This window comes from Coregonus lavaretus, assembly GCF_964263955.1.
Source record: "Coregonus lavaretus genome assembly, chromosome: 11".
Taxonomy (NCBI): Eukaryota; Metazoa; Chordata; class Actinopteri; order Salmoniformes; family Salmonidae; genus Coregonus; species Coregonus lavaretus.
Genome location: NC_139998.1, coordinates 41,099,555 through 41,112,153, shown reverse-complemented (window position 1 = coordinate 41,112,153; position 12,599 = coordinate 41,099,555). Strand labels below are relative to the sequence as shown.

The 12,599-nt window shown below is 44.6% G+C and overlaps 1 protein-coding gene across 1 annotated transcript in view; it reads left to right on the top strand.

Moving 5' to 3' along the window:
- LOC311137329 (protein kinase C-binding protein NELL2a-like) overlaps nucleotides 1-12,599 on the top strand; it is a 130,539-nt gene that overhangs the window by 69,478 nt on the left and 48,462 nt on the right. The window contains exon 13 of the mRNA XM_084171769.1: nucleotides 2,017-2,142. Within this exon, the coding sequence (XP_084027895.1) occupies nucleotides 2,017-2,142 (126 nt within the window). The remainder of the gene's footprint in view (nucleotides 1-2,016; nucleotides 2,143-12,599) is intronic.

The following is a 12,599-nucleotide window of genomic DNA, read 5'->3' as shown; positions in this document are numbered from 1 at the left end:
CAAGGATGTCAGGGACAAGATTGTAGACCTACACAAGGCTGGAATGGGCTACAAGACCATCGCCAAGCAGCTTGGTGAGATGGTGACAACAGTTGGTGCGATTATTCACAAATGGAAGAAACACAAAATAAATGTCAATCTCCCTCGGCCTGGGGCTCCATGCAAGATCTCACCTTGTGGAGTTGCAATGATCATGAGAACGGTGAGGAATCAGCCCAGAACTACACGGGAGGATCTTGTCAATGATCTCAAGGCAGCTGGGATCATAGTCACCAAGAAAACAATTGGTAACACACTACGCCGTGAAGGACTGAAATCCTGCAGCGCACGCAAGGTCCCCCTGCTCAAGAAAGCACATATACAGGCCTGTCTGAAGTTTGCCAATGAACATCTGAATGATTCGGAGGAGAACTGGGTGAAAGTGTTGTGGTCAGATGAGACCAAAATCGAGCTCTTTGGCATCAACTCAACTCGCCGTGTTTGGAGGAGGAGGAATGCTGCCTATGACCCCAAGAACACCATCCCCACCGTCAAACATGGAGGTGGAAACATTATGCTTTGGGGGTGTTTTTCTGCTAAGGGGACAGGACAACTTCACCGCATCAAAGGGACGATGGATGGGGCCATGTACCGTCAAATCTTGGGTGAGAACATCCTTCCCTCTGCCAGGGCATTGAAAATGGGTCGTGGATGGGTATTCCAGCATGACAATGACCCAAAACACACGGCCAAGGCAACAAAGGAGTGGCTCAAGAAGCAGCACATTAAGGTCCTGGAGTGGCCTAGCCAGTCTCCAGACCTTAATCCCAATGAAAATCTGTGGAGGGAGCTGAAGGTTCGAGTTGCCAAACGTCAGCCTCGAAACCTTAATGACTTGGAGAAGATCTGCAAAGAGGAGTGGGACAAAATCCCTCCTGAGATGTGTGCAAACCTGGTGGCCAACTACAAGAAACGTCTGACCTCTGTGATTGCCAACAAGGGTTTTGCCACCAAGTACTAAGTCATGTTTTGCAGAGGGGTCAAATACTTATTTCCCTCATTAAAATGCAAATCAATTTATAACATTTTTTACATGCGTTTTTCTGGATTTTTTTGTTGTTATTCTGTCTCTCACTGTTCAAATAGATAGATTATAGACTGATCATGTCTTTGTCAGTGGGCAAACGTACAAAATCAGCAGGGGATCAAATACTTTTTTCCCTCACTGTAAGTATTCAGACCCATTGCTATGAGACTCGAAATTGAGCTCAGGTGCATCCTTTTTCCATTGATTAGTCCACCTGTGGTAAATTCAATTGATTGGACATGATTTGGAAAGGCACACACCTGTCTATATAAGGTCCCACAGTTGACAGTGCATGTCAGAGCAAAAACCAAGCCATGAGGTCAAAGGAATTGTCCGTAGAGCTCCGAGACAGGATTGTGTCGAGGTACAGCTCTGGGGAAGGGTACCAAAACATTTCTGCAGCATTGAAGGTCCCCAAGAACACAGTGGCCTCCATCATTCTTAAATGGAATACGTTTTGAACCACCAAGGCTCTTCCTAGAGCTGGTGCCAAAAGGCATCTAAAGGACTCTCAGACCATGAGAAACAAGATTATCTGGTTTGATGAAACCAAGATTGAACTCTTTGGCCTGAATGCTTGCAATGTGGTGGTGGGTGGGAGGTATGCACATGTGGGTGTGTAGGCAGCAACTGCTGCCCTTCAAGATTTTTGATGGCCCCCACCCCCATCAAAGTTGCCCATCCCTGACCTAAAGTATGAGTAAAGGATGTTGTTCTTTGAGTACATGGAATATCTAGAAGCTCAGCCTGCAGTGTCCCCCTCCTCCCCGTCTATCTCCCCAGGGTCTCCACTGATGAAGGAAAACTACTATTGAGCTCTCCCTCCTTCCCTAGCTTTGTATGAGGACTTAAGGCCGATCTGGGGCCCTTGTCTTTAGTAGAGCCCCAGTTAGAGGATCCTAGGGTTGGCCATGCGTGACCAGCTGTCCTGTCTTTACACCTCTCCCCAGATATCGATGAGTGTGCAGAGGGGAAGCACTACTGCAGGGAGAACACCATGTGTGTTAACACCCCCGGCTCCTTCATGTGCGTCTGCCACACGGGATACATCAGGATCGATGACTACTGCTGCACGGGTGAGTCCTTTCTTCTGGCTGACTCTTATAGCTGCTAACAGGAGAGACCCATACTGTACTTGTTTCATGTTTATGGCTTCGCACTAAACTGTTGAAAGCTGCAGAGGGGAGCCTTTTCAACAGAAGTTATTGGCAAGTGATATTATTTAATAAAGCACTTTAGCTGTGCTCAGTGTGTGTTTCAGAGTCTCATGCTTGTGAGCCCTTTAAAAACATTTCATCATGTGATTAAAACACTGCATAGCCATGTACATGTATACTGTCAGTTAATGAATCTGTTGCCGCAGTAGGCTAGAGTAATTACAGTATGCGTGGATCCAGTGGCGATTTTAGCATGTCAATCTTGGTGGGGCAAACTCCCCAAAACATTTTTAGATGCATGCCAGCAAAGCCATTACACAACACAACACTACACAATACATTAATTGCACTATAACGGTGAACAACGGTGCCCACCAACAGTTAGGGCCTACATAAAGCTGTCCCAACAGCAGAGCTTTCCTTTCAGCACCATGGAGTGAATCTTTCCCACCGCTACACCTGGCTATCAGCGGAGCCTTGTCTGGCAGCGAAACAGTTCATTCAGCCTCATGTACTGCCTTTTTATAAACCATAGCTGATATGACTGACTTGCTTAAACAAATGTGGTTACTACTGACTCCTTGTGGATTTGTGTAAGTTGATAAGAACCGCATTCTCCTTCAATAATAACGAACGACAAAATGAGTTTTGATTTTTGAACCATACACAAACATTGTTACATTTATGTTCAGTAAATTCATCATGTTTATTCTTATATCATTAACACTGAGCTCTAAGTATAAGCAAGTGCCAGCAAATGAGCTGCAAGGAGGTAGGCCTATTCGTACAGCACTTTCAAAATGGACACCGACATAAATTCAGATAAATTAAGCAAGATGTTGAGTCTCGGTTAGCCTACCATTTGACGTATTTTATTAGGCCTATGTGGTCTAATTAAGCAATAAGGCACGAGGGGTTGTGGTATATGGCCAATATACCACGGCTAAGGGCTGTTCTTAAGCACGACGCAACGCGGAGTGTCTGGATACAGCCCTTAGCCGTGGTATATTGGCCATATACCACAAACCCCTGAGGTGCCTTAATTATATTATAAACTGGTTACCAACGTAATTAGAGCAGTAAAAATAAATGTTTTGTAATACCCATAGTATACGGTCTGATATACCACGGATGTCAGCCAATCAGCATTCCCGGCTCGAACCACCCAGTTTATTATATACAATATACCGACACACAGACAGTGCATTGCACAAACAAAACAACCCTTGCAAAATCAACTGGAATTACATGGGTCTTTTACTGAACCTTTTGTTGAAAATAAATATTTGAATGGGAAGAGACGGTCAGACCCAACAACATTATATAGTATCTCCTCCTTGTCAAGAAAAGCACATGAGTGCAAATAGTCCGGGTAGCCATGATTAGCTGTTCAGGAGTCTTATGGCTTGGGGGTAGAAGCTGTTGAGAAGTCTTTTGGACCTAGACTTGGCACTCCGGTACCGCTTGCCGTGCGGTAGCAGAGAGAACAGTCTATGACTAGGGTGGCTGGAGTCTTTGACACCGCCTGGTATAGAGGTCCTGGATGGCAGGAAGCTTGGCCCCAGTGATGTACTGGGCCGTACGCACTACCCTCTGTAGTGCCTTGCGGTCGGAGGCCAAGCAGTTGCCATACCAGGCGGTGATGCAACCTGTCAGGATGCTCTCGATGGTGCAGCTGTATAATTTTTTGAGGATCTGAGGACCCATGCCAAATCTTTTCAGTCTCCTGAGGGGGAATAGGCTTTGTCGTGCCCTCTTCACGACTGTCTTGGTGTGTTTGGACCATGATAGTTCGTTGGTGATGTGGACACCAAGGAACTTGAAGCTCTCATCCTGTTCCACTACAGCCCCGTCGATGAGAATGGCGGCGTGCTCAGTCCTTTTTTTTTTTCTGTAGTCCACAATCATCTCCTTTGTCTTGGTCATGTTGAGGGAGAGGTTGTTATCCTGGCACCACACGGCCAGGTCTCTGACCTCCTCCCTATAGGCTGTCTCATCGTTGTCGGTGATCAGGCCTACCACTGTTGTGTCGTCGGGAAACTTAATGATGGTGTTGGAGTCGTGCCTGGCCATGCAGTCATGAGTGAACAGGGAGTACAGGAGGGGACTGAGCACGCACCCCTGAGGGGCCCCCGTGTTGAGGATCAGTGTGGCAGATGTGTTGTTACCTACCCTTACCACCTGGGGGCGGCCCATCAGGAAGTCCAGGATCCAGTTGCAGAGGGAGTTGTTTAGTCCCAGGATCCTTAGCTTAGTGATGAGCTTTGAGGGCACTATGGTGTTGAATGCTGAGCTGTAGTCAATGAATAGCATTCTCACGTAGGTGTTCCTCTTGTCCAGGTGGGAAAGGGCAGTGTGGAGTGCAATAGAGATTGCATCATCTGTGGATCTGTTGGGGCGGTATGCAAATTGGAGTGGGTCTAGGGTTTCTGGGATAATGGTGTTGATGTGAGCCATTACCAGCCTTTCAAAGCACTTCATGGCTACAGACGTCAGTGCTACAGGTCGGTAGTCATTTAGGCAGGTTATCTTAGTGTCCTTGGGCACGGGGACTATGGTGGTCTGCTTGAAACATGTTGGTATTACAGACTCAGTCAGGGACATGTTGAAAATGTCAGTGAAGACACTTGCCAGTTGGTCAGCACATGCTCGGAGTACACGTCCTGTTAATCCATCTGGCCCTGCGGCCTTGTGAATGTTGACCTGCTTAAAAGTCTTACTCACATCGGCTACGGAGAGCGTGATCACATAGTCATCCGGAACAGCTGGTGCTCTCATGCATGCTTCAGTGTTGCTTGCCTCGAAGCGAGCATAGAAGTTGTTTAGCTTGCCTGGAAGTCTTGTGTCACTGGGCAGCTCGCGGCTGTGCTTCCCTTTGTAGTCTGTAATAGTTTTCAAGCCCTGCCACATCCGACGAGCGTCAGAGCCGGTGTAGTACGATTCAATCTTAGTCCTGTATAGACTCTTTGCCTGTTTGATGGTTCGTCGGAGGGCATAGCGGGATTTCTTATAAGCGTCCGGGTTAGAGTCCCGCTCCTTGAAAGCGGCAGCTCTACCCTTTAGCTCAGTGCGGATGTTTCCTGTAATCCATGGCTTCTGGTTGGGGTATGTACATACGGTCACTGTGGGGACGACATCATCGATGCACTTATTGATTAATACCAAAATAACATGCAAAACAGGGAACTATTTAATGCTCATGTGTAGAAATGAATGTCAGGGTTTGATTTGATCCTATTGGATTTGGTCTGATTACAACAGGCACATTAAAGTCATATACACACAAATCTAAAGAAATGTTTGTAATTGCTGCTTTATAGTGTGGTGGAATTAGATGGCATTAGTTGTAGGGGTGGAGAGTCGACTCCAAAATAATTGATTCCTTGACAACCGAAAGTCGGAGTCAACTCCAATAATCCTGGAGTCATTAAAAAAAGAATGCCTAGGCAGCTAGACTGGTACGCTACTAATTTTAGCCTTGAATATTTTGGTTAGTTAGCTGTTTGTTTGGCTATTTAGCTATTGTTAGCTGGCTAGCTGTTTTGATTCGAATGCCAGTCAGTGTCTGGAGATTGAGGATGGAGAGAAGTAAAAAGCAACATGGCAGAGGCGTGCAGTGATGAGGATCATTGGGAGGACAAAGTTACAAGGCTGCTCTTGAATTATTATTGAAATGTGCTGTGCTTTCTGGCGCCACGTAACTGCTGTAGCATCATCCAAGTGGGTGCTAATTTGGTAGTAGTGAAAGAGTAGCCAGCTAGCTACCTACAACGGAGCCCATGGAATGCAGTAGCTTAGCTTAAACGTCATCTGACTGAGTTCTACTACGGAAAAGCCAGAGACAGCGAGACACCTTGATGAAACCGTGCTTCCTGCCTGCCTCCGGACTTTCTCTCCCTGCTTGACCACCTCCCTCAGATGACCACTCAAGCCTTGAACTTTCTAAACTGTCCATCTCATGATGTTGTGATGTTGTTTTTCTAAATTACTTGTATTTTTTTGTGCTTTGAAGCGCTTTGAGATTATTTGAAAAGCGCTATATAAATTGAATAAATTAGGGCATGCAGGGCCTGGATGTGACAGTCAGGGTGGGGTGGGAGAAGCAGCAGCCAAGTCATTCTATACTGAACAAAAATATAAACGCAACATGCAACAATTTCAACGATTTTACTGAGTTACAGTTCATATAAGGAAATCAGTCAATTGAAATTTCATTAGGCCCAAATCTATGGATTTTACATGATTGGGCAGGGGCGCAGCCATGGGTTGGCTTGGGAGGGCATAGGCCCACCCACTGGGGAGCCAGGCCCAGCCAATCAGAATTAGTTTTTCCCCACAAAAGGGCTTTATTACAGACAGAAATACTCCTCAGTTTCATCAGCTGTCCGGGTGGCTGGTCTCAGACAATCCCGCAGGTGAAGAAGCTGGATGTGGAGGTCATGGGCTGGCGTGGTTACAAGTGGTCTGCGGTTGTGAGGCCGGTTGGACATACTGCCAAATTCTCTAAAACGATGTTTGAGGCGGCTTATGGTAGAGAAATGAACATTAAATTCTCTGGCAACAGCTCTGGTGGACATTCCTGCAGTCAGCATGCCAATTGCACGCTCCCTCAAAACTTGAGACATCTGTGGCATTGTGTTGTGTGACAAAACTGCATATTTTAGAGTGGCGTTTTATCATCCCCAGCACAATGTGCACCTGCACCTATGCTACACCTGTCAAGTGGATGGATTATCTTGGCAAGGAGAAATGCTCACTAACACGGATGTAAACAAATTTGAGATAAACTTTTTGTGCATATGGAACATTTCTGGGATATTGTATTTCAGCTCATGAAACATGGGACCACCACTTTACATGTTGCGTTTATATTTTTGTTCAGTATAAAAAGACTGGAGGATTCCTTGTCGTTCTTCTCCTCTGTTCTCCCCTGTTCTCCTCTGTTCTCCCCTGTTCTCCTCTGTTCTCCCCTGTTCTGTTTCTCTGTCAGCAGTACTGTAGCCCTCCATGTTCAGGTCAGCCAGTTCTCTTCACACCAGATTGAAATGCCACATGGTGACACAGTTACTACTGACAAAAGCACTCTTTTTCTGTAGAGCTGCCGTAGAGTTGTGTTCTTAGATTGTTTCAGGCAGTGAGTTGAAGAAACAGACTTTGGGACAGATTTACTAAGTTTGCCTCAATAAAGTTTGCATCTGTGGTTTTCAGAAGAGAATGATATTGCAGCTAAAAAAGCTTACAATTTCTTCTATATTCCATGTTTTTTCCATGGAAGGTCATATGTAGGTGCAGACCTTGAACAGATAAATGGCAAATACACTACTTGAACATGAGTAGACATTTGTGACTACACTCAGGCTTTAATGAAGATAATTTGATTATGGCACTGACTTCTTGATGACCTACAAACTGTTGACAAACCACCATTGTCGCGCCGTTACTCTTCACAATAAACATTATCACAAAGGTAAAGAAAGAAACAAATATTTTAATTAACACCATGACTAGTATTGTTATTGAGCAGCTGGCCCATGTCTCCTTCCAGTTGTAAAGATGACTCAATGGTATACCCATAGATACAGTATGTAGCATGGTCGTCATGTTCGCTGTGAGTGGATTACAGTGTGAGTTATGAGGCTAAGTAGATCCTTGTGTGTGTCGTCTCTGAGGGGGACACAAAACATTTCCTCTTCGTCTGTAATTAAAAAAGCAATTATCACTAATTTAAACTAACTCAGCACGGAGAGGAGGCAGAGAGGAGAGGAGGCAGAGAGGAGAGGAGGCAGAGAGGAGAGGAGGCAGAGAGGAGAGGAGGCAGAGAGGATAGTAAAGGAGCAGCCTGTCTGGCTGAGACTTGACAGAAAGAGGGTTGCATCCCAAATGGCACACTATTCTCTTTATAGTGCACTACTTTTGACCCGGTCCCATAGGGCTCTGGTCAAAAGTAGTGCACTGTATAGGGAATATGGTGCTATTTGGGACATAACCAGAGAGAGGATTCGGGCCTGCTTCGACGCTGCTTTCCTCCCCCCTCCCTCCCTCTCCCTGCTGAACTTCTGGGTTTGAATTAAAGCAGTAAGAGTCTGTAAGACCCACCAAGACAATGCAACAACACAGCAGAGTTTTTACATTTCCTGCCTGCCACATCTATACCCCTGGTAGGTTTCCCCTTGTCGATGGGAACAGGAAACAGAAGAGGATATGGTAATGAGGTTTGAGGCTGTCGGTCGGTATTTCAGGAATGTTTGAGAAGGAATAATCAAGAGAATTCTCACTCATCTCACACTTCTTTGTTCTTTTATTTATTCAGTGAAGAAGAGACACACACATCTTGCAGACTCAGTCTTTTTCCCTAGTGTTAGTTCTCCTTAGACACACCCTGAATTACATTCCACTCACAGTTTTATATTTCTATGTATCTTATGAGCCGGATGCACATTTTATTGTCCAAGTCTCCTATTGATTTGTCTCCTATCCTGCATTCGTTTCATCGATTTTACAATGAAGATTAATACCGCAGCCCAGTGGATTAAGTTGTGTCTCTGTATTTTACATAAAATCTTATTAAAATGCCTTCAAGTCAGAGCCATGCCCAACTCTGTTATGCATCATGATTAAACCGAGGCATATTCAGGGGGCCTGATGTAATGACTTTCTGCCTGCTACAGTACAGTCAAATTACTGTCGTAATCTCTCTCTGAGTTATTGGACTATCAGTGTATATTCACAATCATTGCCTCAGTTAATGATATAGAATCCTTCATATAGAGCCACACTCCACCTCTTATCCGATATTAAAAATATGAATTATGGTTAAATTGGACTTAATTCAAAACTTGCCCGATGGACCCATATGTGGCTAAATCAAATCAAACCGACACTTGATCTTATTAGAGCGCATACACAAGGCACTGCCTCCGACAATAGATTCATATTTATTTCCAGGGTATGCTATCTCGCCCATTCCTGTTGCACTATGATATGTTAGAGATGGGGGCCCTGTGGTAAGCTAGCCACAGGGTTCTATTAGTTATTAATAGGAATCAAACATCTGTTTCTGTTTAAACAGGGTCCAGAGGGAATGGGCTATTCCCCAAGTGGCTTAGAAAGGAAATATTGCACCAGCTCAAGAAAACACTAAACATAATATCTCCCATGTCCATTAGAATAACTCATTCAATATGAGGATCTTTATTATTCTCCATGGATTCGAGCAATTACTAGATTGCAAACCTCAGCAGAAATAATGTACAGGTAGCCTAATTATATTATTTCTCCATAAGTGCATGTACAGTTGAAGTCGGAAGTTTACATACACTTAGGTTGGAGTCATTAAAACTCGTTTTTTCAACCACTCCACAAATGTCTTGTTAACAAACTATAGTTTTGGCAAGTCAGTTAGGACATCTACTTTGTGCATGACACAAGTCATTTTTCCAACAATTGTTTACAGACAGATTATTTCACTTATAATTCACTGTATCACAATTCCAGTGGGTCAGAAGTTTACATACACTAAGTTGACTGTGCCTTTAAACAGCTTGGAAAATTCCAGAAAATGATGTCATGGCTTTAGAAGCTTCTGATAGGTTAATTGACATAATTTGAGTCAATTGGAGGTGTACCTGTGGATGTATCTCAAGGCCTACCTTCAAACTCAGTGCATCTTTGCTTGACATCATGGGAAAATCAAAAGAAATAAGCCAAGATTATTGTAGAATTATTGTAGACCTCCACAAGTCTGGTTCATCCTTGGGAGCAATTTCCAAATGCCTGAAGGTACCACGTTCATCTGTACAAACAATAGTACGCAAGTATAAACACCATGGGACCACGCAGCCGTCATACCGCTCAGGAAGGAGACGCGTTCTGTCTCCTAGAGATGAACGTACCTTGGTGCGAAAAGTGCAAATCAATCCCAGAACAACAGCAAAGGACCTTGTGAAGATGCTGGAGGAAACAGGTACAAAAGTATCTATATCCACAGTAAAACTAGTCCTATATCGACATAACCTGAAAGGCCGCTCAGCAAGGAAGAAGCCACTGCTCCAAAACCGCCATAAAAAAGCCAGACTACGGTTTGCAACTGCACATGGGGACAAAGATCGTACTTTTTATTGAAAAAAATAGAACTGTTTGGCCATAATGATCATCGTTATGTTTGGAGGAAAAAGGGGGTCGCTTGCAAGCCAAAGAACACCATCCCAACCGTGAAGCACGGGGGTGGCAGCATCATGCTGTGGGGGTGCTGCAGGAGGGACTGGTGCACTTCACAAAAAAGATGGCATCATGAGGAAGGAAAATTATGTGGATATATTGAAGCAACATCTCAAGACATCAGTCAGGAAGTTAAAGCTTGGTCGCAAATGGGTCTTCCAAATGACAATGACCCCAAGCATACTTCCAAAGTTGTGACAAAAAAAGTCAAGGTATTGGAGTGGCCATCACAAAGCCCTAATTTGTGGGCAGAACTGAAAAAGCATGTGCGAGCAATGAGGCCTAAAAACCTGACTCAGTTACACCAGCTCTGTCATGGGGGAATGGGCCAAAATTCACCCAACTTATTGTGGGAAGCTTGTGGAAGGCTACTCGAAACATTGGACCCAAGTTAAACAATTTAAAGACAATGCTACCAAACACTAATTGAGTGTATGTAAACTTCTGACCCACTGGGAATGTGATGAAATAAATAAAAGCTGAAATAAATCATTCTCTCTATTATTATTCTGACATTTCACATTCTTAAAATAAAGTGGTGATCCTAACTGACCTAAAACAGGGCATTTTTACTAGGATTAAATGTCAGGAATTGTGAAAACCTCAGTTTAAATGTATTTGGCTAAGGTGTATGTAAACTTCCGACTTCAACTGTATCTATACTAGTCCACACAGTGAGTGAGAAAGATTACACTTATTTAATTGAGTTACTCTAGTAACAGTAATTCTGGATTAAAAGGCTAAACCCAGAAAGATTTTCTACAGTAACAGCATGAGGTTCCGGGTTCAAGTGAACATGGTATTTACATAACTATTGACCCCCACGGTGAAGGGGGTCACTAGTTAACATCCCAGCTGGTCAATGTCCAATAGATCCAGGACAGAAAGGAGCATCCCAACTTTCCCCTGCTCTTTGACTAGCATTTTACCCTTGATGTTGAAGGTCAAGATTGCTCCCTCCCCAAAGTGCCTGGGGCGTGTTCCTTACTCCTAGAGATTAGTGGCTTATCCATGAAAGGTAGCGGATCGGCGGTGTGCTGCTGCCTTTTAATGTTACTAGAGGGCTGCTGTCCTGAGGTGTGTGTGGTGTGTGTGTGCCCCCGCTCTTATCCGATGATAACCAATCCGGCCTTGGCCTCAGAGGCAGTAGGAAAGGAGGGAGGGAGGGAGGGAAAGCGAAAGGGAGGGCGGAGTTGGGGATGGAGGACAGGCGGAGATGGGGCAGTGGGGATTAGAGAGGATGACTTCCACTGTGTGAAGTCAAAGGATTATGGGAAAACAGTGTGCCTTCACCTCAGTCTCTCCTCCCCATCCTTTCACACTTTGTTCCCACTCTATTCTATCTCCCTTTATCTCAGATATTGCATCTTATGATGACTTTGATACTCTCCCAAAGATGGAAAACAAACACTGCTATTTCAACACAGCCTTCACATTTAGACCTTTTATTATGATGTGCCTGTCAAGGCCCAGAATGTCTCAATATTCCATAAAGATCAATGAGTTCTCCATGAGTTTATAAGTAGTTTGAGATGCAGTGACTGTATTAACTGATACAGTGAATGTATTGCCATGGCCTGATGCAGTTTTAGTTACAGTGTGTCGGTCAGTTTGTTGGACAAAGGCTGAGTTGGCTCCAGGCTGGGCTGAGGCTCCAGTCAGTCAGTCTGCTGTAGCACGCTACAGAGGGCTCCCTGGTGACAGCCTGTATATAATTGATTGTTTATCTGTCTGCAGCATGAGCGGGACTAGTCAACAAGAAAAACCCCTACACAGGAGGCAGAGACACACACATACACAGATTTGACTCACGCAGACACACACACACACACACACACACATACACACACACACACAGGAAGGAAGGAAAACATTGTCGCAGACACACACACCTAGTCTGCCAATTCCTCCATCCTGTCGATTCAGAGTGATGGCATACAGCTCCCCTGCCCGGCAGGCATAGACAGATGTGACCTTGAGCAAATCTCCTCTCTGTTTTTACTCTCCTCTTCTGTTCCAGTTTTATATGCACTCTGCATCTCATATGACACTTTGTTCCCTATAAAGTGCCATGATTTTGACCAGTGCCCATGGGGCGCTGGTCAAAAGTAGTGCACTGTGTAGGGAAAAGGGTGCCATTTGGGACACATCCTGTGTAT